At 36.5% G+C, this 27,398-nt stretch overlaps 4 protein-coding genes across 9 annotated transcripts in view; 2 read left to right on the top strand and 2 right to left on the bottom strand.

Annotated features, from left to right (window-relative positions):
• Positions 119-3,533, top strand: LOC104746926. Its single transcript, XM_010468475.2, has 11 exons — positions 119-279; positions 398-472; positions 811-906; positions 1,011-1,086; positions 1,181-1,279; positions 1,400-1,470; positions 1,573-1,680; positions 1,798-1,935; positions 2,511-2,613; positions 2,774-2,985; positions 3,173-3,533. The coding sequence occupies exons 1-11, from the start codon at positions 223-225 to the stop codon at positions 3,239-3,241; spliced, it is 1,104 nt and encodes a 367-aa protein (XP_010466777.1). The 5' UTR covers positions 119-222; the 3' UTR covers positions 3,242-3,533.
• On the bottom strand, positions 3,811-8,858 carry LOC104746925 (glutathione reductase, cytosolic-like). Of its 2 annotated transcripts, none has more exons than XM_010468474.2 (17): positions 8,646-8,858; positions 8,358-8,523; positions 8,064-8,128; positions 7,782-7,851; positions 7,480-7,551; positions 6,839-7,042; positions 6,550-6,623; positions 6,374-6,457; positions 6,132-6,219; positions 5,945-6,026; positions 5,647-5,720; positions 5,465-5,572; positions 5,259-5,323; positions 4,868-4,981; positions 4,594-4,693; positions 4,210-4,263; positions 3,811-4,117 (listed from the first exon to the last, which is right to left on the bottom strand). In XM_010468474.2, the coding sequence occupies exons 2-17, from the start codon at positions 8,496-8,498 to the stop codon at positions 4,022-4,024; spliced, it is 1,491 nt and encodes a 496-aa protein (XP_010466776.1). In that variant the 5' UTR covers positions 8,499-8,523; positions 8,646-8,858; the 3' UTR covers positions 3,811-4,021. The 2 variants fall into 2 exon arrangements, with proteins under 2 accessions (XP_010466776.1, XP_010466775.1); XM_010468473.2 differs by having other exon boundaries at positions 8,732-8,858.
• Positions 9,295-16,214, bottom strand: LOC104746923 (non-lysosomal glucosylceramidase). 2 transcript variants are annotated; one of them, XM_010468472.2, is made up of 19 exons: positions 15,813-16,214; positions 15,605-15,706; positions 15,350-15,460; positions 15,186-15,242; positions 14,995-15,071; positions 14,807-14,906; positions 14,562-14,635; positions 14,374-14,474; positions 14,189-14,292; positions 13,690-13,743; positions 13,549-13,604; positions 13,421-13,459; positions 12,445-12,586; positions 12,112-12,296; positions 11,927-11,994; positions 11,652-11,724; positions 11,510-11,571; positions 10,173-11,388; positions 9,295-9,814 (listed from the first exon to the last, which is right to left on the bottom strand). In XM_010468472.2, the coding sequence occupies exons 2-19, from the start codon at positions 15,683-15,685 to the stop codon at positions 9,562-9,564; spliced, it is 2,853 nt and encodes a 950-aa protein (XP_010466774.1). In that variant the 5' UTR covers positions 15,686-15,706; positions 15,813-16,214; the 3' UTR covers positions 9,295-9,561. The 2 variants fall into 2 exon arrangements, with proteins under 2 accessions (XP_010466774.1, XP_019092789.1); XM_019237244.1 differs by lacking the exon at positions 13,690-13,743.
• LOC104746922 (uncharacterized protein sll0005-like) overlaps positions 23,784-27,398 on the top strand; it is a 4,786-nt gene continuing 1,171 nt past the window's right edge. The window contains exons 1-11 of one of the 4 annotated variants that reach the window (XM_010468471.2): positions 23,784-24,156; positions 24,251-24,400; positions 24,514-24,684; positions 24,786-24,929; positions 25,045-25,150; positions 25,243-25,391; positions 25,493-25,618; positions 25,769-25,912; positions 26,348-26,435; positions 26,562-26,935; positions 27,088-27,356. In XM_010468471.2, coding sequence (XP_010466773.1) covers positions 23,896-24,156; positions 24,251-24,400; positions 24,514-24,684; positions 24,786-24,929; positions 25,045-25,150; positions 25,243-25,391; positions 25,493-25,618; positions 25,769-25,912; positions 26,348-26,435; positions 26,562-26,935; positions 27,088-27,356 — 1,982 coding nt within the window. In that variant the 5' untranslated portion in view covers positions 23,784-23,895. Of the gene's footprint in view, positions 24,157-24,250; positions 24,401-24,513; positions 24,685-24,785; positions 24,930-25,044; positions 25,151-25,242; positions 25,392-25,492; positions 25,619-25,768; positions 25,913-26,347; positions 26,436-26,561; positions 26,936-27,087; positions 27,397-27,398 lie in introns of all 4 variants that reach the window. The other 3 variants (XM_019237342.1, XM_019237343.1, XM_019237344.1) reach the window with 3 other exon arrangements.

Genomic DNA, 27,398 nt, shown 5'->3' with positions numbered 1-27,398 from the left:
TCCTTTGTTTGTTTCCCTCAAATTGAAGAATACCGGAATTATATTTACTAAACCGGATTTGGATTTTTGTTTATAAGAAACGACAGCGTTTTAAGTTGTGTCTACCACTTCTGATTGATTTGAGAAATCTGGATTCGTCTCCTCCATTAAAACATCTCTGACATCGATCTCCATCTCTCTCTCTCTCTCTCTCTCTCTCCGTCGACCCTCGTTGTAAAAAAGATGAAAGCTTTCTACGTATTTGCCGTCTCCCTTATTCTTCTCACCTTGAATTCTCGGGTTCGTTTTGTTATTCCTTTATAATTTTCTTTCTCAACTCCTTACGGGGATTGTTTTTGTACATATGAGACTTATGGATCTGACTTGTTTTATGAATTGGATCGATGTTTGTGGATAGGGAGAAGCAAGTGGTTCTGTTTTCTTTATTGATGGATCCAATAACCAATATCTTCGTCCACGATCGTCTAGTGAGGTAATGGTTCTCCTCCCAATATAAGTGGACGAGCGATTTGGTGATTTTGTATTTCTATCTGAGATCGTTTCTGGAAAATGAGTTTACGGGTTAAGTCTCATTCGGTATAGGTTTTGTTTAGAGTAATTGTTTCTCTCGTTTTGTGGGTGTAGATCAGGTCAATGTAGTCTTACAACAATAAGATCCAATTCTGAAGTTTTCTTTGTATGGTTTTGTTTCTTTTGTGGCTCTTGATGAGAGATCAACGAATAGGTTCCATATTCATGTTTGAACAGTACTCAAGTTTGTGACTTTATGAAAAGAAGTTAACCTTTTTTTCCTTGAATTGAAATCTACAGGCGCTTCCTATGTCTCCCTTTGAAATATCTGCAGCAGTGTCTGCTTTGTTGGGTTTTGCACCTTCAGCAACTTTGACTGCTGATGGCTCATCCAAGGTTTTTGAGTGTTCTAGTAAAGTTTGTTCTTTTCTTTTTTTTTTTCGTTGGTTAAGTTCTGTACTTCATCGTCTATTTGTTTTGTGTTTTTTTTTTTTTAATAGCTGAACAAGATTCTAAAACCTAATCCATTTGAGAGGCCTCAGGCTGCTTTTGTGCTAGAAATCGCTGGAGCTGATGGTATGGGAATAATACACTGGATAGCTTTAGTTTTCTGACATGAGCCAGAAATTTAAAACTGTAATACATTCAAGTGTTTATTATTTACTTGCAGATGCGCTTGTGGAAACGAACCCCAGTCATTCTTTCTTGGGAAATGCCATAAGGAGCAATATAAAGTCTGACTCTTTCAAAGCTGATATTGAACTCTCAGGTGCCATCATAGCTTGAATAGCAGAACTATCCAATGAGCATGAATAGTTTCTAATTTTCTGCATTTGGGTTTGAGTCTTGTTTTGGATTATATTCTGACAATCTTTTCATAATTCTGCAGACAGTGAAGTAGTTGTTGTGTCTGTCGATGAAGCCTCATCTGATGTGACTGACAAGGACATTAATGATTTTGTAAGTTAACAGCACCTGTCATTCTAAGTGCAAACACACTATTGTTTTCTTTGTTAGTTTTAACGTGACCACCAGTTAACTGTGTGGTTATAATATCCTTAGGCATCTTGGTTGGGTGGATCATATGTTGCTGGCTCTGCTGAACCATTGTCTGGATTGTTGAGTGTCTCTCTGGCTGGGGGTGCTAATGTGGAGTTCAATTTAGAAAAGGTAATATCCTTAACTTCATCAAATTATAGGAAATTACATTGGAGATGTTCCTGCATTGCCTCTAGATATTGTGATTTCCGTATGAAGAAGGCATATGACATGTGTTATCCTGGGCAGGAAGCAGAGAGGAAATTTGTATTGAACATTTTGGGTCTATATCAGAATATCAGACGGGCTGTCAGCGTTCATGATGATTTATCTCATGATATTGAGAGAACTGCTGAATTAACAGTTGGACGCTTTGGTGGTATCGATGTAAGGGCATTCATTTTTCATTGTTCTTTTTTCTTCCTGTTTTCTCAGTGTCTTAGTTTTGATATATGTATATTGGAGGGTGGGAAGCTCAATGTATACGTAAATATATCCTCCTTTAAATCTCTGGAAAACTTATGACATTTCCATTGACCCGTAATGGTTGTTGGTTGTGCACACTTTTCCAGCTACTCCTGCTTAGCTATTTTAGGAATAATAGAGATTTCGAAACTGAATATGATAAGTTTTCATGGAATTGGAAATTTTTTTAGTTGGTTGTAGTCGTTTAAACTATCTTTCTCCTTGTTGTATCCAAAGGATCGTAAGACAGTAAGACTAGTAAGGACCTCGTAATGAGTTTATCTTTTTAACTGCCTTATCAATTATTTGGTCTCTAACGTGATCAAAGCATTAATAAACGTGACAGCTTGTAGACTTTGCTGCCACTTTAAGTTAATTAACATTGAAAAGTCTTATTGTTCAATCATCTTGCTATTGTACTTGTCTTTTGTGTTTTTTTTTGCAGAGCTTGTCAATGTCTGATATCATTTATTACTCTCTCTCTCTGGAAATTACAGGCTTTAGCACAGGAGTATGGACAAGGTATGGCTAAGCAAGGGATGAGTGTCTTGCTTGCCACCCTATCAAAGCTATTTGAACTGTTGGAGACATCTCATAAAGGTGAGTTGTCTCTATGATTTAATAAACTCGTCTTTAAAGATGTGTCTTAGAAAGTAATTCAAGATGGTGGACTCTTAGACTGAAAACTTTTCAACGGAAACATCTCTCTTTTTCTTAACTGTATTTTTAAGTAAGCTTAGAGATTTATGGGCTCTTGCAGGCCAAATTGTTGGGGTGATCGTCCTTGATGAGAGAGTAAATCAAGTTTCAGAAAATCTTCTGAGCATTGGGTCTTCTCGTTCATCTGCACGCTCAATGGCGGAAGTAGAGGGAATCCCACGTCCAGCCATCATTATCGCTCAAGTTTTACTTGTTAGGCTGACTCTTGCATGGTTGACCGGAATAATTCTTCTCATTGCAACTATCCTTGGGGTAAGATTACATGCCTTCTATCAGTTAACTACTACCACGCAGATTCTTTGGTCAATGTAGTACAGTTGTATCTTTCCACCTAAAGTGGCGTGCCAAAGAATTCTCGTAGTTTGTATATTATCTTCGTAGCTGAACACTGAACGTATTAAGTTGTTGGAAGTTGACATGCTTATCATGGTGGTTGCAGGTGTACTTCCTTATGTACATGCCTTTGACGAAGGATACACTGTTATATTCAAACGTGAAACTTGATTAAGACATGAAATGGAGAGCTTCAAAACGGCAACCGGACACCGATTCTGTCTCCAGGTCGTTCGTTTACATCTTTTTGTGTGTATCTAAGCCGTGTTTCTCAACTGGCCGCATTTGAAACCAGTGTCATTTGAATGTTTTAAGAGAAGGATGAAACTTTTAGTGGCCAGAGCAGTTGATGTGTTGTGTATATTGCCATATTGGTTGCATTCTCTACTTATAATTATTTTCTTTGTTACTACATACATTTGAGTCTCTGTCCTATTAATAAAGAATACGTTGGACACTTCATGTAATCTTATGTTTCATGAAAGAGCTTTTTGATAATGGAATCTGCATAGATTAGTGCAATGTCTCTAAGGAGCTCTCTATTATGCGTCAAACATCATTATGCTGCCCGTTTACAATTTTCATCCCCGAGATGGCGTTGCCTTCATTCAGACATGCCTAGACAAAACATACCAAACCAGTTGAGGTACTTATTCAGAGTTGTTTCTGGGTTGTAGTGAAGTGGTTTTAATAGGTTGCAATTTCTTCGTCATCTGTTATTAAATTAAACTAATTTAAACGAGATTTCGAGATAATTATAAGTTCCACTAGCGATAAGAAAAGAAGTTGTGTTTTCTCAAGTTAAGTAGGTGAAGAGAAACCTCAACAAACAAACAAAAAATACAAATCATTTATTGGGGACATGAGTATGAGGAAACTCATGTTTTTGTCTGACGCTCTGATCAAACTAAGTATACCGAGTTTTCCTGCTATTGTCTCTTTAGATTTTTGCGGTTCATAAATTCGTCTTAGGTTTGGCTTTGTAGGCAATGCGTCTGGTCACACTGCGCATTGTCACAAATTCCTCTGCAGAAGATGGATGTATCCCAACCTGTGTTTGTTCACAGAGCAAATTTGATTATTAGTTAGAGAAATGTTTGGACTTCTTTTTCTAGAAATGTTTTCCAGGAAGATTCTACTTACCGTGCTGTCGAATTGTGCTTTAGTTGCTCCACACTTGAGCGCAATTGCAATCCCCTGCATTGAGCATAAGACACCAAGTAATCAAACTCAAGTCGATTACAAACGTTAAAATGATATCAATACTTCTAAAAGCTCAAATCATGTTGTCTTCCACCCTGAATCTCGTAGATGGGTAATGGGTTAGAAGGAAGAATTTTTCCTTGCTTTCAGAACCTTAAGACAGTCGTCGTCTTAAATTTACCTAAATCATTTTAGCCGCTACCTCATGTACGATTTTTGAACGTTACAAGTTTACATTATATGGTGGGAATATACATACTCATGCACCACCCACACTCTGAAGGAATAAAATGAAAGTAGAAGCTATTATTTAGGAAAACTTGCCTGCATGATTTCAGCTGCATCAGGACCGCACATGGATGCTCCAATAACCTTATCAGTCTTCTCATCAACTATTAGTTTCATCAATGTCTTTTCCTGCCGTCTATCACAAATAGAAAATGTGTTTAGATTAAAGAGAGGGATAGAGTCCTCAAAAGAGTGATCAGGTGCAAGCATGTTGAAGAATCAGGGAACGATTCTACAAAATGAAATCAAGAACTGTGTGGGCCGGATATAAGGATTTTTCAAAAAATCAGAATTTTTGATGCTTGCATACCCAGAGATGGTGTTCTTCATGGGATTAAAGCCTGAGGTGAAAACCAGAATATCACCGGTTGCTTGTTCCACTGCTTCTTCTTCGCTGAGACCCACCACAGCTAGTGGTGGTATGCTGGTAAACAGAAGAAGAAAAAAAGTGAAACCTTCATAAATACTTCAGATTGAATTGGTATACCACTGTGAAAACATATGCCAAAATAGAAGAACGATTTGTGGAGTACTTTCAATTCTCTATAGTTCCAGATAGTAATAGAGAACGAGAGATTGTTTTGGTATACAGTACATATACAGATATACTTTAAGTCATCATTACAGTAAAGAGGCAACCAGTGTCTACAATATAACACAAATTAAAACTAAAATTTCCTCCAATCAGAAAGAATGCTTACCAAAATACAGCACAGGCAACGTTGCTGTAGTCTGCTTTAGTAGGCTTCCCACCAAAGACAGTGTTCTGCAAATATCAGAACAATCCCACTTAACAAATGGATTACATAATTAGACATTTCCAAACAAAAAAAGCTGATACATTTGGTGGTGGAACAACTCTCGGGTGGTTTGTGTAAACTATAAGTGCAAGGTACGAGGCACGTACCGCGAAGCAGCTGGCCTCCATTAACGCTACAGGTGTAAGGTTAATTCGGTTTGTGGCATCTCCCACAGCCCATATGCTTGGTATGTTAGTGCGTGAGTACTCATCAACCTGAGGATAATGTAGTGAATTAGTAGCTGCAAGAGTAAATATAATATCTGCAGCAATAGGAACTTTATTACAACCTTCACAGCTCCAGCCTGATCAAGTTCAACACCAACAGCTTCTAAATTTAATCTCTTGGTATTAGGATTCCTGCCTGTAGCAAATATGAGCAAAAGATAAATTTGAAAAATTTGATCAGAGGGAGGAAGCAAAACACAAACATTCAAGGATTGGAAAAGCAGAATAAAAGAAAACTATTGTTCCATAAACCCAAAAGCCACGCAGGTGAATATGTATTAAAGTAGAAGAGAACAGAGATAGAACTACTCTATTATAATCAAATAGAAATTTGAGAATCAGATAATAATAAAAAATTACCAGTAGCAAAAAGTACGACATCTGCCACAAATTCTTCTCCATGAGACGATATGACTTTGATCCCATCATCTGTTTTTATCAACTAAATTGATATTGTATGTTCAGTTAAGGATGATCTCATAGCAGTGAAAGGAACTGTATATCCTATATAGTAGAGACATGAAAAGCAACCAACATATTCAGATACCTGAGTCAAACTTGTTTGCGGATGCAGACTAATGCCCCTTCCTTCAAGATTTCTAGCAACTAGTGCCCTCATTTCGTCATCAAACCCCCTGAAAAGGTAAAATTTTAGAGAGAAAAGACGCCGAAGAAAAAGGAATGAACTATCAGTAATTTGACCGAGAGCCAAACATAAGGAAGGACTTGTATCACGTGACAAAAGAGGTATGGTTGGTATTTTGTGACTGACAGAGAGTAAAATCGCACCTTAATGGAAGTTCCTTCCTGAAGAATAAATCTACTGTAGCTCCCATTCCACGCCATATTGATGCAAACTCCACAGCAATGTACCTAATTAACAAGTAAACAGAAAAGAGGATTAAACCATTGAAACGACAGCCATGCTTGGTACATCAGAAGGAAAACATTGAGGAAGACATTACCCTCCTCCAAGCACAACAGCACGCTTAGGAAATTCTTCCAAGCTTAAAGCTTCATCTGATGTAATAGCCAGCTCCTATAAAAGACAATTTATGTACATAAATCAGTAGACGTTCCCTACATAAGAGTTTATAGTTTTTTCTCGCAGACTAATTTTACAAGAAGTCATATTGCAAACATACATTATTCCTATTAAAATCTTTCCAAACTTACTTCGAGTATAATGATTTCATAAATACCAAGCAAATCACCCTATTGTACATAAAAAATAAACATGAACACAGAACTTACATGTCCAGGAATATTAGGCTTTTGTGCCCGACTGCCAGTGGCAATCAATATGTGCTTTGCGGTATAGCTTATTTTCGTGCCATCTATTTGTCTCACCTCCACATCATTGGGACCGACTATTCTGCCTTCACCTTCATACAATTTCACCGCAGCATTTGCCAATAGCCGCTTGTAAATATTATTCAGTCTTAGTATCTCATCAGTCTGCACATAATGAATTTATGATGAAATTTTTCACATCACCAAGATATCCAATGTATACTGAACACAATAGAAAAAATATTTAGCATGTCATAATCATTTCCCACCATTTAACTTTTCATACTTGACCAAAAATAATATAAGTATCTTCAGGAGTTTTGATAGTTTCTCTTTGTGAGAGATCTAACACGCTATACTGCTATATTACCACCAAACCATCCAAAAAGTTAACCCCAAAGATCACTTGTCTTCAAAAAATTTCATCATATGACCTTAACAACTTACAGAATAAAGGGAGCCAGTCCAGCATTTACAGAGAAAGTAATAATGCTAAAAAATTTCGAAGTGCAAGTGTATCATGACATTAAACCCGTGTAAAATATTTTACACCGTTCATAAAATATTAGAAACAATAAGGCATTGTAGTAAGTCCGGCATACCTTCTTTTGCAAAAGCTTCTTCCATGTGAAGTCAACATTCTCATTTATTTCCCACCCGTAGTTTTTAGCATCCTGTCAACAGACAACCACAATACACATCGTCAAATACAATTTTCTCTCACTTTACATGACTAAGGATTTATTTTCTTCTGTTAATAGAACAACATATAGCCTAAAAAAGATAATGAACAGGACTACAAATGTTAAAATAATGATAGGGAAAATGAATAATTAGGAACTTTGCCCTTACAGCTAAAAGAAAGACGCTGAAATGGTAATTAAAAGGAAACAGTGGTTCTTACCTCAAGTTCACCACCGTAAGTTGCCCCATAAACCAGAATCTTTTTGGGAACACAACCACGAATAACACAGCTGAAAAACACCAACAAAATTATATAATCGCGTAAAATCAGATGCCAGAACTAGCTGATGAAGGAAAAGATAAGAAAAGCCCTATCTAACACACATTTAAACAAGTTTTTTTTTTTTTAAAACGTTTCACCCCAATGTAACAGAAGAGTAACTATATATCATGCATTAACGAAGATAGCAGAGGTAACATATATGGATAGCAGAAAACTTACGTTCCACCAACTCCTCCAATCTCCTCAGAGCTAATAGGGTGAAATGGAAGCTCACAAATACCCACCTACAAACATTGATACAGAACAACAACAACACCACCATTAACAAAAACAAAAAGATACCATCACATACATAACACAAAAGAGACCAGAATCAAAAAACTGAAACGGAACACTGCAAAGTAAAAGATCTCAGAGATACAAATTCCATTTCGGGGAGACAACAGCCCAAAAAGGTAGGCATACAAATATACACAGACTAATGTTTCACGATCCTAAAAAGAATCAATTCACCTTAGCGCCTTGATTAGCCGAAAACCTAGCAGCACGAACACCACCACTCCCGGCACCGATTACAAACAAATCGAAATCATAGATTGCTTCCTCAGCCGTCGCTTTATCAACCTCTCCATCAACAAGCATCTTCCTCGCCATAATTGTATAAAATCACAAATCCAAACTGAACAGGGAAAGAAAAGCCAAATCGCTGATCAATCAACAACAGGAAATGAAAAAAAAAAAAAAAAAAAAANAAAACGAAATCAAACGAAGGAACACAGCGAATCTCGAATTAGTATAAACCCGATCGAGACGAGGTTGTGTATGATGATGATGATGAAACCGTTTTATGAATCTCAAAGAAGAAGACGCAGTGGAGAGAAGTGTACCTTAAAGCGATGGAGTAAGAAGAGAACACTAATAAAAAGATCCAAAGAGGAGGAGAAAGAAAGAACACACAGATACGGTGACGAGCCAAATAAACCAAATGATTGTGTTGGTTTATGTAGTGTAAGTAAAATCGGATCTGTTTAATTAAGGTCAGTGATCACACGACCCAATGGGTTTTTAATACTGAGTCAAAAATTAAAATACTATTGATTTGTCAATCGTTCGTACTTTATGATGACGTGGAATTTTATTTACATCGGATATTTTTATTTTGTTATTAGTTGTATTAAATAAATACCAACTTAGTGCTCCCTACGAAACATATGCTAAGCTATCGAAAGCGACTTTTATTTAAACAAAGAAGAAAGATAATAGAAGAATCTTGAAAACTCTATGGTCTATATTGAACAAACGATACTACGCTATTAAAGTGTAAAGCGTACTTAATATGGTGCTGGTTGCTTTCATTACGTGTCTTTTCTTACAGCCAATGGCGTTTAGCGAGAGAGAGAGAGAGATAGCTAATAATAAAGAAACAGTAGGCGAAGAGCACAAATTGTTCTTCTTCTCAAGGTTACATTTATTAAAACACAAATACAAGAGTTTTAAGTCACAAACTTTTCACCAAAATGCTTTTTTACTTGGGGACGTTTCCATCACATCTTTAATGAAAACTTTTTCCCCACCTCTTTCTCTATTAATATTACAACTCAGCAGGATCCTCTCATCTCAGCTAATTCCTCTTTATGATTTCTTTAAGTTACTCCAATAATAATCATATCAGAGATGTGAATATACTTATATGTTATATAATAAAACAGATTTGATTTTAGCAGGAACAACTTAACGCTGAATTGCCGAAACACTTAGCCTTGTGTTTCACGACTTTGACGTTGTGCGAGAATCTTCGGCTTCTAGGTGACAAGTGAACTCTGTCCATCATGTTTATCTGAGGAGCGTCGAGGATTGCCTTTGGCAGCGATAATGCCCATTGCATTCCCCATATAGCGAGCGGTCTCATATATATCAATGACCGGTAGTGCCCATCCATTGTCCAACCTTCCGGTGTCTGGAACCAATACCTGTATTCGGTTCAGACCAAAAAAAACATCATTGTCATGCTCACCAATTACACCTTTACACGCTACCGCATTTGCTGTTTTTACTCTTCTACAACTTGATGAATAGATACCATCAACATCAACATCTAGACCTCTAATCTTTTCATATATTCTGAATTCTGTATAGCTTCAAAAAGATTACATACGAAAATCCATATACCAAGGTTTATTAGCTGTTGTGATTCAAGGACTACTTTCCAAGGTTTAGTAATAAACAGTGTCATTTTGATATGTATATCTTATGCGATTGTGTGTGTGTGTGTGTGTCTGATACCGATAACATTTAATAGATTGAATATAAAGAAGGCGGAATACTTACCCAAAACCTTCTTCTGACCAGCCAGCTGTGAAAATTCCCTCAGCAGTGGTGAATCCTTGTTCTTCCATTCCAGAGAGGATCATAGTAGCTGCAGCTGCGTAAGTAACACCTGTCCATATCTCACGTGACTGCATGCACGTCTCATCCACTTTCCCATCAGGATGCATCCCATTTACAGCACCCATTTTGCCTCCTTTGGTCTTCATCACATTAAAATCAAATATCTTTTGCATAGTGCTTCTGATTTTGGATTCCTCGAATAATGGAGGCAGACCTGAAGATGCGGCATACCATTGACCTGCCAGCTGATCAGTCTGTATAGATTTGCTGTTGCTGCTTGTCCCACTGTCGTAATTGAAGTATGATCCATTCCAGAGTTTCTTTTCCAGTGCTGCCTTTGCATTCAAAAATTTATTCTTACACAACTCTGCAAAGAATTTGTCACCGATTTGGAGAGCCATTGCTGCCGCAGCTTGAAGAGCAGCAAGCCACAGGCAACCGCAGTAGGCACTCACACCATGAACAGTCCACGTATCATATGTCTGATCTGGGAAACCATCATTCTCTATTAGATCGTCATTGTCTCTATCAAACTGTTCCATGTACTCCATAGCAGCACGAACTGCAGGCCAAACATCTATTCCAAATTGGTAATCCCCTGTGGCTGCAAAATCTCTATACACCTGAAGCACAAACTTTGGGTTAAGATCTTTCCACCTGCTTGTGTCATGTATGTTGTAGGCATTCATCTCGTTCCACGGATCATGCATCCCCAGATCGTGAGGAACCGCACCTCTGACCTTGCGAATTCCCACATTTCCTTCTGCCAGGAACTTAACCTTCCTCCCATCTTCAGACAACACAGCTTTGGCAAAATCTCGCTGGATATTAAGTTCTATCTTTGGGAATAGCATAAGGAGCGCATATGATGCATAAAAGTGCACATCATACGTACACCACATCACATACTCCACACCTTCCAAATACAGAAACCGGCCAACATCATCGCCATCATCTACATGCCGAGTGTCAACAAATAAACCATTCCGGTTATGAATAGCTGATACTTCATCATTGCTTTTTATTCCAACGCTGTTGCCGTTACCAAGGTTGTTATGTTGATCATTAATGTCAAGTCCATTCGCCTTACCATCTGAATTTGCTAAACTCGATTGTTGATGCTGACTATTCCCATTGGAATCGAGTGAAGCAGAATCTGCAACAGAAAACCTTTGATAAGGTGATACAATAGTTTGCAGGTAACAAAATTTTGTTAAAAGCAAGGACACAAATTTACACTCAAAAGATTGCCTTTGAAGAGGCATATAGACGCTTACCTATCCAAACTGTACCACCAGCAACCAAAAAGTAAAGCTCATTAAACAGAGTGAACTTGTACCTACAAAAAGCAAAATACTTCAAGGGAGAACAGAGAGAGAGCAATGTATTCAAAGATGGATTAGGTTCCAAAGTGATTACCACTCAGGGAGCCTTTCATCTTTGAGAATGGGATTTTGCCATGCCTCAATATCTTCCTCCCACCTCTTATAATCTGAATTTGAAAACCAGTGCTAGTCAATAATGCATACGCAGCACCAGTCCACAGAAGATGGAAAGAAAATTGTATGTGTGTGTAACAACAAACAAATTCAATTAACAGCATTATCAGGTAAACATCCAAACAGAACAGTGGCAACTTAAATGAAGCATATGACAGTCAGACATCAGACTATCAGAGCACCACGGATACATACTTGTCAGTGCATTATGCACAAGGTCCAGTGCTGCTCTTGGAGAGGTTCCATAAAATTTAGTGTATCTCCTGCAAAACGAAGACCGATAAAGACAGAAAACAGAACTCAGAAAAAGAAAATGACACAGTGCACTTGCCAAGCTAGTCAACCTTAGGAAGAGACTACTAACGTTGCACTTTATTTACCTGTCATATGTGCTTCCCTTTGAAAATTTCACTTTCGGTGACGACCATGAAAGAGCAAAAGACACAGTGCACTTGCCATGAGCTTCTACCCATGCCGAAGCTGAGACTGCTGCACAAATAGTGTCTCCAGCTAACGAAGGTGTGCTTGGCCCGCTATTGAAGTTTTCTTGATCAAATTTTCCATCCTTTTAGAGTGAATAACTCAATGTTAGTCTCATATATAAATATATATGAAACCAAAGGTCTTATACGATTGACAATTCAGACCAAACAACAATGATCAATGAAATCCACATGCACATAGTATGATAACGATGATACAAAGAAAATCACCTTTTCCATTGTATCCCACATATCTTTCGCTGTAAAAGAACTATCTTCAGACAATCCAAAGCATGGTAAAACAGTTACATTAACATTCTGCGTCTCAGAAGCAGCAATCGCAAATGTAACCGGAGGATTTCCTTTGCCTGTCCTGCATAACCATCACACATCAAAACAAATCTACCCGCTTAGAGTAAAGAACACAAACCTTTGACTGCAATAAGAATATATTCTGGAAGATCAACTTCATCGACGGATCATGTGAATTAATAAGCCACTAAAGAGTGTCAAACACTCAAGAAGCAAGACAAGTGTAAATTTTTAAAGGAAAAGGATTTAAATGGCGATCCTTTCTCTATGCAGAGAGAGTAAGAATAATATGCATTCCAAACTTTTTGAATCGATAGATAGAATCATTTGTATTGATATCAAGCATAGCAACCATTCAAAAGAAGACGGATAAGAAAATATGACTAGACTATATATTCATGCAGACACACAGCATTAGAATGAATAACGCTACAAAAGAGTTGAAAGATAAGGAGACACGCATACACTTGGACAGATAATGCATCAAGATAAGGGCAGTACATTAGTACATTGAGCACTCACACATTAAGAGAAGCCTATCTAGGGAACAATTTGGTGCTAATCACTGAATGGGAGACTCTGGCTCAACTAGCTATTTTCTCTGTGTTGTGCATTTACTATGTCCGATAAGGTGTCCTTCGTTGGAAAACTTTCTAATGATGAGTTAGTCCCATTATATATTTTGCTTATTCATCAGATCATTGCATACTTCAACTCTAGGCAGTGGTACTGCTTTTAACGGATAACACTTACGGTGCTGCCATTTCCTAATTACCCTCCACTAAACCAGAAAGAAATAATGGCACTGAGGACCACACTTTTCAAAGCGTTGAATCTACCACGGAATATATGTAAACCAACTGTAATATATAGTTATTAGGGTAAAATGACTTGCTTGTGATGTAAGAGGACACCGGAGACCCCATCTTCGCCTCTGAAAAGAAAAAAGAACCCCAAAAAAAAATTAAACATCAACTTGAAGCCACAATCATGTATGGAAATATGGCACATATTTCATCTTACATGAATGGCTCATTCACATGACCCCCTGACATATGTGAAGTCCCACCCATTGAATTCTGCACAACATAAAAGGTGATAAACATAGGTTCCCTCTACTCTTCTGGATATAATGTACTTGAAATGATTCAAATGTCAACTCACCGCCCAAGTGAAAAGGAGGCTGACTTTTGCCCTTTCCTTTCCAGTGTTCACTAACTAAAACAAAAAGTGTACGTTATAAGGTTTTCCTCATATTTTTTTTTGAAAAGGACTGATGATCTAACCATTTCTGATATATAATATACGGATATGTGGAGGTTCATTATCTAACTTGCCTCAGCCATCAGACAAATTTAACAAGAATAAGTAAAATAGCATTCCTAAGAAAGATGGAATCTCCCACCAAATAAGCCATCTCACATATCTGTGGGAGCTACTGCTACAACAAGAATCCCATGGAAAGTTCATGTACATTGTCGCTTTGATTACCTACTAATCTAAGGGAAAAGCATCACTAGAGATCCTTACATGTGGAATGTGCACAACCTAGATATTGAGAAGCTTGCTAGCTAAAATGTAAATCCATTCTTATGTCACATGCTTTCACAGAAGCTGAGTACCAACCCCGTGTGAATAAACACTCAATGAACGGATTACTTACTGTATATACAAAAACTGCTGCTGGAAGACTACTATCTCGATAATTATTTGGTATGAAGGGAGATATTTGCCGGCATGAGATCTTCAACTCTGGATCAGGCTCACCTACAAATAGAAGAATCATTACAAGTGATACACGGAGAGGAATATGCTAGCTTCAAATGAAAAAGTTCTGCAGGTTCGTACCATCATATATAGTCCAAGCCCGAGGAAATAGAGCATGATAAGTTGAATGCTGGCCATTCAGATTCCAGCCCCATGAAGAAATACCTTTATCACGTGATTTCCTGAGACCATGAAACCAATCTAAGGTACGTGAATTAAGAAAAAAAAAACATCATTGAATTAAAGATATTTGTCAAACAGACTTTTACCCTAAACTTCCATGCTGGCCTGGAGCCAAAACTGATGCAAACTTTTTGTGTCCACCATCTCGAGAAATAAAAATCTGCAAAGAATGGGCCAAGAAAATGTAATAAGATACACAATTTCAGAAATTATAGACAACATAAATTAAAAACATTACAAACAAGAAAACATTTATTGTAGTAGTAACATTATCAAAAGCGTGCTAGCTGAATGACGAACAGAACATGGGTAACCACAGAAGAAAACTTACTGAGAACTGATTGGACATCATAGGTGAAGGATCACAAGTACCAGGTGTAATTTGCCACTGCTTAAATTCACCCCTGAATCCCCTAGATATGCTTCCACTTCTGCAAATTTACCAGCAGCATCAGTCAAACCTAAACTAGGAAACTATGGCAAATAAAACGAAAACTCAAGAGGATATCTGCTATGTACCCCATTCCTCCAAGTGGAACACCTTGGGAAGCAGATGGTTTGCAGTTCTCTTTGGTGAAAGGATCAATAGGTGCTTTCTGTAGCAATCAGAAGTTAAATCTCCACAACAAAGACTATAACTTTGCACCATAATCATTTTTACAAAAAAGGTTTTGTGTATATCAAGAAATTTTATTGTTTCAGAGATTTACCCTTCCATGAGAGGCTTCTTCCCTGACATAAGACCATAATCGTATCCCCAAACGTACCTGTACTTCCGAAAGCAAGAAGTAAAGAAACACCCCAACGACATTTAGTAAACTCCGAACTAAATCAAAATCTGGAATTTGACAAAATAACAAGATGTATTGATTACCATTTTAATGGCTTCCCTAAACGTAATAGTAAACTCTTTTAGGATATTGGCATGGCAGTTTAACCTCCTCCTCCATGCGTGTGGTGGCGGAGCAGCACTATCAAGATCAAGCTACAAAAACGAGCGGATACCAAAACCAAAAAAAGTAGCATAAGTCCAAGTCCAAGTTAAATTCTCCAAATCCTAATGAATCTTTCTCAGCATCTAAATCTAAAAACTAGCACAAAAAAAAAAAAAAAAAACAAATAGACTCACTAATTGCAAGGTACTTTTGCTGATGAACTCCTCAGCCGGCCATGAATGCTTCCTACGGTGAAACAAAGTTGCCCCCACCATATCTTCTCAAAAAATTCCACACTGATATCATCAAAGGAAATTGGATAAACAATAAGAATCAACACGAACTTGCTTATGCTTCTTCACTTCCAAAAAAAAAAATCGATTTTTGTTTTTAATTTTCAACCTTTTATTTACATCAAAAAGAACAAAAGTTCTTTCTTTCTCAGGCAAGCATTTGCAGACGACGCCGTTTGAAGTCGCAGCAAATCTGGAAACTTTCAGATCAAAACGCTACGGGCGAATCTCGAAAAAATTCGATCTGTCAAAAAAAAAACATGAAATCCGATTCCTTTTTCTCAGAAGAAGGAGGAGGAGAAGAATTGGATTCGAATCTTTGGAAATTGGTGTGATTGAAAAGGAATCTATGTGGAAGGAGGAGGAAGGAGGAGACTGGTGACGTGGAGACGGCGTGGCGAGCGGAGGATGGACGAAGCTTCTCTTTCTCATACGGTGGCAACTGGCAAAGTGCCTCTTTTGATTTGCGTGCGTATTATTGACGATGACGAAAAGATTAACACTTTCGTTGCGTTACGTTTTTTTTCGCATTTCAGTCCTTTTATTTTCGTCAAATCTAGTCCTGGGCAAATAACCGGAACCGAACGGACCGAACCGAAACCAAACCGAAATTTCGGTTCCGGTTCGAGTATGGTTAGTAGATAATAACCGATTGGATAGTGTTTCAATTATCCATGGATATCGGTTATTAACCGAACCGAACCGATATCCATTCGGTTAGCCAAGAATTGAACTTGAGTCTCCTGCAAACTTGACCGTGCAAAGTGACCACTGCACCACGTTGAAGTTATGTCATTCTAATACATGTTAAAATATATAACGTAATAAAATTAAACTAAAAAACCACACCAATATCATATATATTTAGACCAAAATACCAAAATATTTTAAATAAACCAAATATTTGGAAGTTTTTAGATATATTTGTTAAATTATAATCAAGTTTAATTTAAATAATATTTTTTAAAAAATATATTACACTGTTTTGGATACCCGGAACCGAACCGAAAATAACCGAAACCGAACCAAACTCAAACCGAAATAGTAAATTAACCGAATGGATCCTAAATCTCTATATCCGAACTATCCGGAACCGAATGGATATATCCGGAACCGAACCGAATACCCGAACGCCCAGGACTAATCAAATCTGTTGTTTTTTTTATCCTTTTTTTAAAAAATATCTAATCAGAACCACGTTTTATTACTAATTACAAACATTATTATTAACTGAGAATCTTATACCGACCACATCTGGTTTATAATATTGAGAATCTTATACCGACCACATCTGGTTTATACAAACATTATTATTAATTTTTAATTGTTATGAATCATCATATAATACATAAAGTAAATAAAAATATTTTATTTTTCTGCATATATTGTGATTTGATTTTTTTTAATGGATATATATCTCCATATACTTATTTAAGCAATATTGTTAGAAGTTTAACCCATATATTTTACCAAAAAAAAAAAAAAAAGTTTAACCCATATATCTAGACTTTTAAAATCAAAAATACATTTCAAGATATAAAATTAAATAAAAATAGAAAAATACTACTTTACAAATATATCTAGACTTTTAAAAATCAAAAATAAATTTTATGATATAAAATTAGTGTCTATATGACATTAATAACTTTTAACTTTTTTATAGAAATAATATTACATTGGCAAATCTTTTGATATGAGATATATATTGGGTTACTAATAATTTGCAGGAAAGAAATTTGAACTTGGCTGATTAGTGTCTTGTTAGAAATGTTTATAATTATATTGATTTTAAATAAAATTAGAAATCATAATAAGTTTTAATTCTTACTGCAAGAGAAATGTTTATAATTATATTTATTTTAAATAAAATTTATTAAGTGTTTACTGCAAAATAAGATTCTCAAATTCAAATCTTGTCTTCATAATTTGGAAATTAATTCTTATATGGTAAGTTATTGTTTTATTGGTCTTTTAGATTTACTGCTAAGATTTACTTTTTTTTGGTAGTGGTAATCCCGCTTTAATTTATTAAAAAATGAAAACGAACTTAAACATGTATATATGAGCTTTGAACTCGCAGTTCCTTGGCCATCCTCCCTTACAATTGACTCCATACTTGGCGGACAAGACTACTAAAAATGATTGTTAGGTACATGCAACAAAAGGAAGTAAATTGGTTTAATAATCAAATAATAATTACAAAACTTATTTATATTTTTTTAGTTAAAGCTATAAAATAATTATAGGATATAATCGACAAAACTAAAATAAAACATAGTGCCTCCAAAATATCTACATGACGTGATCTAACATGCCATCGTCTTCTTCATTTGAAGATTGTTCCAAATTACCTTGAGTTTTTTTCTGCACAAAAGAAAAAAAGACTAACTATTGGGTTAAACCACCTTAAATCGTGTCTTTGAAATGTAAATAGCACAATGCTACGTAAAAAAAATCACATTTGATATTGTTTACATGTACGATAGAAGCATTGTTTGTTTTTTGCCAATGACCTATGAAAACAAAAGAGTTATGTTTAGCATTTTTTATTTTATTTTTGTACTGCATCGAGTGAGATGGTGAAGTGGAAATCATGCTCTCTATATCATAAGGAGATATTGAAATAAAAAGATAGAAATCATTGAGTCAAATTATATGATATGTACATACACAAAAAAAGAAAAAAGAAAATGGGAATAACATTTCAAACCTAATTTTAAACATAAGACCATTGGAATGATTGGATCCTTCGTCCATTTCATGAATTAGCGGAGAAGGAGAAGACAAAATGGTCCTATAGAAAAAGCAAATTCTATAAGTTGAATCATCAAACCAAATTAAAGACTTGAAAAAACACGCCGAGGTCCCTCTGGCGCAGAAACCTGGACTCTTTTGAAAAGGAGTTAGATGTAAGGATTCACAAACATAACCCTCATATATAACGTTTTATCAATATGTCATTTATACATATTTTTCCTCATATAGTAGTGCTTCAAGGGGTACAAACATGCACTAAAAAAAGGAGGCTCTTCTTAGCTATCAATTCCAAAAATGAAATAACATATAGATAATATATGTTATCTGTAATTCTGTAAATATCATTCAATTTAGTAGTTTGAAGCCAAACAAAAATATTGTTAAGAAATTTGATTTACCAACTCTTTGGAATTTTTTTGACATATCCTTTATTTTATCATATATAAATCACAAGTCACATTACCAATAAATATATATCACATAGATTTTATTTTCAATTTAAAAATATAGCAAAATAAAAAGAAAATCTAAGACTCTAACTTCCTCGTTCAATCTCCACTATCTCCATCTTCCATAATCTTAAATTCCTTAAGAGCTGATATAAAACCAATGCACTAGCAAATTTCTTTCCAAAATTACTCGACAAAATACTTATCAAAAAACTAGTATTTAGACATGCACAGTATAATTTGTTTATTTTGAATAATAATTATTTTAGAAGAAAAGCGATAGTATTCTTAACGTAATATTAAATCAATAATGTTAAATCACACCAAAAAAAAATCAATACTGTTAAAATTAAATTTAATATTTTGGATTTTGTAATCCGTAGATTATGATTTGATATAAATACAGTTGCAATTACATGGAACTTTATGGATCAATTACAATTTGATATAAATACAGTTACAATTTTAAAAATCATAATGTCACTGTCTATGACATTTTTTGGTTGTCTTACGATAGTTAATTGATGAATTAAAATTTTGTCAAATAACAAAAATCTATGCATAGCGACATCGACGTGTTTTAAAAATATATAACAAGTAACACTAATTGTATTGTATCATACTCATATATTTGTCAAATTTAGTAGCAGAAAAGAAAAATCGTTTTTTGAAGAGTAATATGTTAATATCCAACTGTTCATGTATAAATCTTTTCAATAGTAAAATTAACCTAAGTAAACTAGTTATGAACTTATATATGGCAATGGTTTAACAATGTTTTTCTGTAACATTTTGTGTGTGTCACTTTCTAAATTAAATGTTGTTGTTAAGATTAAAAAAGTCAGACTTGGTTATCGAATTGCATAATAAAACAATATGCGCAACGACATCTACGTAATTTAGGTGTATAATATTCAAATATATAATTCCGTAGCAATTTTAATTTAATAAAAAGAAAATTATGTCAAACGATGTACCACATAATTTTAGCTAAGCTCATGTTTAAACTTTTGTTTAGTAAATCACAGTAGAGGTTCCAAACATAAACAAAATGAGCTATAACTTTAATTTTTTTTCAAGTTTTATTATGGACGAGGGTATTCATAATTTTTATTTTGAAAAAGAAGTCTGAACAGAACTCGAGTGGTACCGTTGATCAAAAATAGTCAAAAAACTGTTTTCTTTTGTTTTGTTTGTGTTAGGCCTGGGCATTCGGTTAACCATTCGGTTTCGGTTCGGTTGTATTCGGTTTCGGTTATTTTGGATATAGTAATATAGTAACCATTTGGATATTTTTGAAATTTCGGTTCGGTTCGGTTCGGTTTCTTTCGGTTCGGTTTCGGTTTGGTTATTTAAATAAATAACCATAACTAACATAAATTATATTAACATTAACCAAATAAACCAAATATAACCAAAACTAACCGAATATAACCAAAATTAACCAAATATACAATAACAAAAATACAAAAAAGGGAAAAATATGGATTCAATTTTACAAAATAGTATTTAACTTTGTAAATTCAAAATAATAACATTTACATATATTGATTATTTAAAATATTTAATTGTTTTGAATCTAGAAATAATTTATATTTTAAGTTTATTTTATAGTTTTGCATAATATTAAGTATATAATATTTGATATCTTCTAGGTTTTCGGATATTTCGGTTAACCATTTAATTGTCGGTTCGGTTCGGTTCGGTTTCAGTTAGTTTGGATATAGATTTTTACTAACCATTCGGGTATTTGAAGAATTTCGGTTCGGTTCGGTTTGGTTTTTTTCGGTTCGGTTTCGGTCGGTTATTTGGTTATCGGTTATTTTGCCCAGCCCTAGTTTGTGTAGTGTTCTATTCCTTCGTAACTCCAACATTCATTTAAGTTTTCTTCGTCTCATAAAAAAATTTATGTGCATATATGCATGTATGTGAACATCTAAAGTCGACAAAGCCAATGGGGGAGTGGAGGCGGAGGCACCGACGTGGAGAAAAGAAAAAAGAAAGAGTCAAAAGAAAGAGTCGTTGCCGACGTTATAGGGATGGTGGATGATGTACCTAAAACAAACCGAAACTCCGGTTCCATAATCCAACCGTAAAATATGAGTGAATATTAAATGTTTCTATCCAAATTACTCCAACGAACCGAAATTTTAAACATTGTACACGAAAACATGAGGTTGAATTACATATTCAAGGTATATTCAAAAATATTTGTTATATTTAATGATACTTTTATGTCGAAATATACCAGAAGATATTCAAAAATTCTTAATTATATATGCTCCAATTATGTATACCCTTTAACAAGATGTAACCTAATTTTGTTTAAACTAAAAAAAAAATTCAGCTTGTGTTTTTCTCTTCTTTTCAAAACCAAATCAAACTCGATCCAACCGATATTTACCAGAACCGAAACTAAATCAAAATGGGTTCAATCTGATATTTACCAGAACAAAACCGAATCATATATAAAAAAAAAGCCGAATCATATAATTATAAAATTTGAGCAGATGCTAAATTGTATTATTTGAATCCGAACTCGAATCCGACCCAAATCCGATCATAAAATATGAATGTGTTAGTTTAGCTAAAACTCAATTGGGTGGGGTGACATGTTTTTTGCTCAATTTTTATTGTTTCGGGCTGATCATGACCATAATTTTTTTTTTTTTTTGTCATAAAGAGGTAAGTTCTTACAACATACACCGAAATAGATAAAGAAGAAAAGGGATAAGGGCTCTATGAGTTCTTCAAGAGAATCTGTTGGAACCAGGGTGGATTCGACCATGAAGACAAGCTTCGCGAGATCCTTGACCACCAAGTGGTCAACAGTAGATGTAGCGACAAACGCAATCGAGCTTTGAATAGGGGGTTTCTCAGTGGCATCTTTAGATGGGTGTATCGCCACCATGAGAAGTAAAGTAGTTGGATCAATGGTATTCAACACTTTAAGATCGAGGCTTAAATCTCTAGAAGGAGCTTCAGCTGGGGATCGAATGGGTTGGGTATCAAACCGTAGCAAAGCAGGTGAGTCCTCCCTCACATGAATCTCATGGCTATGGAGGTTAAGGAGTTTCACACAAAGCTTGCAGCCGGTTTGGCCTTGATTAATAATAGCAGACCTGAGTTTCCTATCTTTCAGTGATTTGTGATAAATGGGCACCATGGTTCTACGCGTCAGATTCACGCAGCTTGTAGGATCAAGTTCCAGATTAGAGTTCAGCAATAAAGGGACCTAAACACTGCTAATCGATTGGCTTTGACAAGGATATATCTCAGACCATTCTGAAGACCACCATATACTGCTACCGAGGAATCCTCGACTTGACCAAGCAGATAAGATTGGAGCTAGAGAAGTTGAGTTTGACATCCCATTGTCAATCACGGGTCTGGGTAGGACACTCCAGAACCCGACCAGTACACACAAAACACAGCACAAGAAGCTTCGACACTCACATTGACTAGAGACAGAATAAACAGTCTCAGCCTTCCTTGAAACCGAGGGTATAATACCGTTCTTTTTTAAAACAGATTCATCCCTATGAACAATGAACAACAACCGAAGCATCCTAGATAGGCAATAAAACGATGTAGAACTAGAGGACTTGCTTTGGTCTAATAATCCAGGTTGATACTCGAATATCCGACTCAATGGTATCGATACAAGATTATATCGAGAAGCGACCATCGGTGATGGACTGAGCACAAGGTTAAAAACAAAGTACCTCTTGGGCTTAGACTTAGGTGATGTTAATGGGCTGAAATAGGATCCAAGGCCTGATAACTCCAACCCTAGAAACGGATTGGGTGGCCATGGTGGGCTGGTGGTGCGGCGGCTGACCAGAGATGGTTTCATGATTTGCAGTGAGCTCCACATCTCCGGTAGGCGGGACAGCAACATAGTAGGGTTCTGAGGGAGAGTGGCGGCTGGGGGAAAGATCCCATGGAGGAAACCAGTTTTTTAAAAATGTAGATCTTTGCTCTTTACATCCACCATTGGGGGTAATACCAACAGCGAGAGGAAGAGGGGGTTCACCGGATTCCAGATCCTTCCTTTGTCGCAAGTTATTGAGGTTGTAGAGCTTAGAATATTAAACAGGGTTGAAACCAGAAATAAAAAGGGAGAAAAAACCTTAGCGAGAAATCTAAGGGAAAGAACAGCGAAGAAAATAAGCATAGCGGCGGAGATGGTCCGACGCCGGTGAGCTTGGAATTTTTTAGCGAGAAAAAGGCTGAGAAAAAAAGAGGGGTCACGTCTTTTCTATTTTTTAATAGAACTGATCATGACCATAACTTAAATCGGAATAATTAAAACAGTTAAGATTAATCAATATGCAATTAAAAACAAATCGAAAATCAAACTAGTGTGTATAATTGGACAGTCTAAATAGTAAATATAAATAGTTTTAGAATTTTTTAAAAATTTCCAACTATTTAAAGAAAAATGGTTGCAGACATCTTGTAATTTGTATAACAACAATCAATTGGACATGAATCATGAACATATTTGGAGACAGTCATATGTTGTCCGTGCGGATTGACTAGACTAATTCATATCCCACAGAAAAAGAGAATGTTCATATGGGCGGGTCATATCACTCCGGTCAGGACCAGTTCGATAGCGCGTAGGTCTAATAAGTTTTTCTGAGTATCACCCTGAGGTCACAAGTTCGAACCTCTCTCACCCCATTTTTTTTTTTTTGCATTTTTCCCAATTTCGAACAAATGATGTCACAATCTCATCGTTTTACACCACCGAGGAATCTGTAAACCGCAATAAACATTTTTAAATGGAAACAAATAATCAAAAACTTTTTTTAAACAGAGAAAATTACATATGAACTCGGTTGCGCCACGTGGTCCCTCCATTGCCGTTACCTTCCGGTGAAATACCCCCAACAAAAACACTCCGCTTCTTCCACTTAGAGCCGTAGAGCACCACCACCACTGCTTCTTCATCTACCACCACAAATCTCCAATCGATCGATGGAAGCAGCAGCAGTGCCACGTCTCGTCTACTGCGGACCTGAGCCAATTCGATTCTCCGTCTCCTCACGCCGCTCCTTCATCTCCGCTATCCCTCCCCGTATTAACAAACGCTCTCGCCGGATTCTAGCCGTCGCTACTGATCCCAAACCTACACAGACTACTACTCCACCCAAGTCCACCACCGTTAACGGATCTTCCTCTTCTTCTTCTTCATCTTCATCGTCTTCGTCAAAAGGAGTCAACAACAATGTTTCCACGGTACGATTCGACTTCTTATAATCTGTGAAATTCAATTTCTCCTGCCCGATGATTTCGTTATTCGAATTTTGATTTGTGGCGAAAAATGTTACAGAGAGTTAGCGATGTATCGAAAGAGATTAAAAGAGTGAGAGCTCAAATGGAAGAAGATGAACAGTTATCTGTGTTGATGAGAGGTCTTCGTGGTCAGAACTTGAAGGATTCTGTTTTTGCTGATGATAATATTCAGCTTAGGCTTGTTGAGGTAACACTAACAACAACAACCAACTCTTTTGGCTATTCATTGTTTCAGCTAGGTTTTGGCAACACTCTTAGCATTGTTAATGTTTGATTTCTTCTTTTGTTGGGGTTTTGTAGACTGGTGAGAGCAGTGAGTTCTTACCTCTGGTATATGACCCTGCTACCATCTCTGCGTATTGGGGAAAACGTCCTCGTGCTGTTGCTTCTCGAATTATTCAGTTGCTTTCGGTTGCTGGAGGGTTTCTTTCACGTATCGCTGGGGATATAATTAACAAGAAAGTCAAAGAGGTGATATTTTGTTTAGTGCTTTCTTAATCGTAGATGATAGATGGGAAGCTTGTTTGCAGTTTGAGTCTCATTTTTCATCTGTCATCTGTCATCATTTTCAGAATGAGGTTGCTAGGGCAATTGAATTAAGGGAAATTGTAACTTCCTTGGGTCCAGCTTACATTAAACTTGGGCAAGCTTTGAGTATTCGACCAGATATATTGTCACCTGCTGCAATGACAGAGCTACAAAAGCTGTGTGATAAGGTATAATGCAGCAATTCTGTCGTTCCTTCATCCATTTCCATATTATGTTGATTTCTACCATTCGAGTTTTATGCCTTTGCAGAACTAAATGTGGCTAGTTTTTGTTTATGTGAAGGTCCCTTCATATCCTGATGATGTAGCAATGGCTCTAATCGAGGAGGAGCTTGGGAAGCCATGGTTTGATATTTATTCTGAGCTCTCTCCTTCCCCAATCGCTGCTGGTAAGTCCCGACCATTAGTTAACATGCTGGCCTAACCATTTTAGTAGGTTTTTGTTTATGTCTAATGATTTATTCTTTTTCTCGTTGTTTAGCATCCCTGGGACAAGTGTACAAGGGACGATTAAAGGAAAATGGGGATCTAGTGGCGGTGAAAGTACAAAGGCCTTTTGTTCTTGAGACGGTGACTGTTGACTTGTTTGTGATACGGAATTTGGGTCTATTTCTGCGGAAGTTCCCTCAGGCAAGGTTTTGTCTGACGGCTCAGCTTATGCAGTTTTGTGATTGTTCTCTTTCACCTCAATAACATTCGATCTTCTTGTTCTTTTGGGAAACTTTGTGCAGGTGTCAGTAGATGTTGTTGGGCTGGTTGATGAATGGGCTGCTCGCTTTTTTGAGGAGCTGGATTATGTTAACGAGGGAGAGAATGGAACATATTTTGCAGAAATGATGAAGAAAGATCTTCCACAAGTACGCTTCATAACTTTTCTAAATGGGCACTTCAGTTTGTTGTTTATATATGAGCCGTATGGACGTCTGATCATAAAATTTGTATTTGACATGTATCTCTGTGGATTTACATCTATGGAATTGTTCCTAATACTGAAATTACTTTTCCAGGTTGTTGTGCCTAAAACCTACCAAAAGTACACGTCAAGGAAGGTTCTTACAACACAATGGGTTGATGGAGAGAAACTGTCACAAAGTATTGAGAGCGACGTTGGCGAACTTGTGAATGTTGGTGTTATTTGTTACCTAAAGCAGGTAATGTTTCCTACATACTTGTTGAGGAGCATAACAGATGTGGTCTTAGGTTACTTGCGTTCATGGAATTTTCCTCTTGGTTCAATTTCTTCTGTAATCATCCTAAGCGACATAGAGCTTGGCTTGCATATAAAAATACCTCCTGAGACAGTTAACTTCTTAGGGTAGTTATCTATCATTTTCTATCTGACATTGCATGGCTATTCAATGTTTTTAACCGATAATTCCTATTCATCTAGTGAGTAGAATGATTTTGAGCATGTTAAAAGATAAGCAACAGCTTTCGACACCAAAATACCTCTTCATATCAAAAGTCTGTGTTGGCTTTCTCTGTCCTGTTTTCTGGTCATTCTGCTCACACACTTTTTCCTGTTTTAAAAACAAGATGATGTGCATGTATATTGTTGTTAACACTCCTACTGTTTTGTGCTTCAGTTGCTTGATACTGGGTTTTTCCATGCTGACCCTCATCCTGGAAATATGATTCGTACCCCAGATGGAAAGCTTGCCATCCTTGATTTTGGTAACGATTCTAGTTCCATTTATTACATTTTGTGGAAAATACCCTTTGGATATCACAGTTACATTCAATGTGATATGAGAAAAGAAAAAAATTGTTGACATCCTATCCTTGTCTGTTCACTGACAGGTCTTGTTACCAAGTTGACCGATGATCAGAAGTACGGAATGATTGAAGCCATTGCACACTTAATTCACCGAGATTATGATGCCATAGTCAAAGATTTTGTCAAGCTTGGCTTCATCCCTGATGGGGTCAATCTGGCACCTATATTACCTGTCCTGGCCAAGGTTTTTGATCAGGCGCTCGAAGGTGGCGGAGCCAAAAACATCAACTTTCAAGAGTTGGCAGCAGATTTGGCACAGATCACTTTTGACTATCCTTTCAGAATTCCCCCTTACTTTGCCTTAATAATTAGGGCGATTGGTGTGCTAGAAGGTATAGCTCTTGTGGGGAATCCTGAATTTGCTATTGTGGACGAGGCTTATCCTTATATTGCTCAGGTATATTATATGAACTCTATTAGTATTAGTGTTATTCAGTAAGTAGAGTAGAATTTTTCTTTCTGGCCAGTCCATTCATTCACTGTCTTTTAAATTAATCTTACAAAATACTGATGGTTAACGTCTTCATATGATAACCTCAAAATTTGTAGCGGCTCCTGACGGATGAATCTCCTCGCCTGAGGGAGGCTTTGCGATACACAATCTATGGGAAAACTGGCGTTTTTGATGCTGAAAGATTCATCGATGTGATGCAAGCCTTTGAGACATTTATTACAGCAGCCAAAAGTGGAGGAGGGGAAGATATGAAGGGAGGCATGGCGGAGCTAGCTCTTATGCAAAGTAAGACAAGCAGTTTGGGTCCTATGTTTCCAGCTAGTGCATCCCAACCGGACCAGCCAGCTCAAACGAGAGTCGCTTTGTCGTTTCTGCTTTCGGAGAAAGGGAACTTCTTCCGCGAGTT

The sequence above is a fragment of the Camelina sativa genome, chromosome 15 (genome assembly GCF_000633955.1).
Source record: "Camelina sativa cultivar DH55 chromosome 15, Cs, whole genome shotgun sequence".
In the NCBI taxonomy this organism is placed as follows: domain Eukaryota; kingdom Viridiplantae; phylum Streptophyta; class Magnoliopsida; order Brassicales; family Brassicaceae; genus Camelina; species Camelina sativa.
Note: the sequence above shows the minus strand (reverse complement) of the source record. Positions and strands in the feature narration are given on the sequence as shown.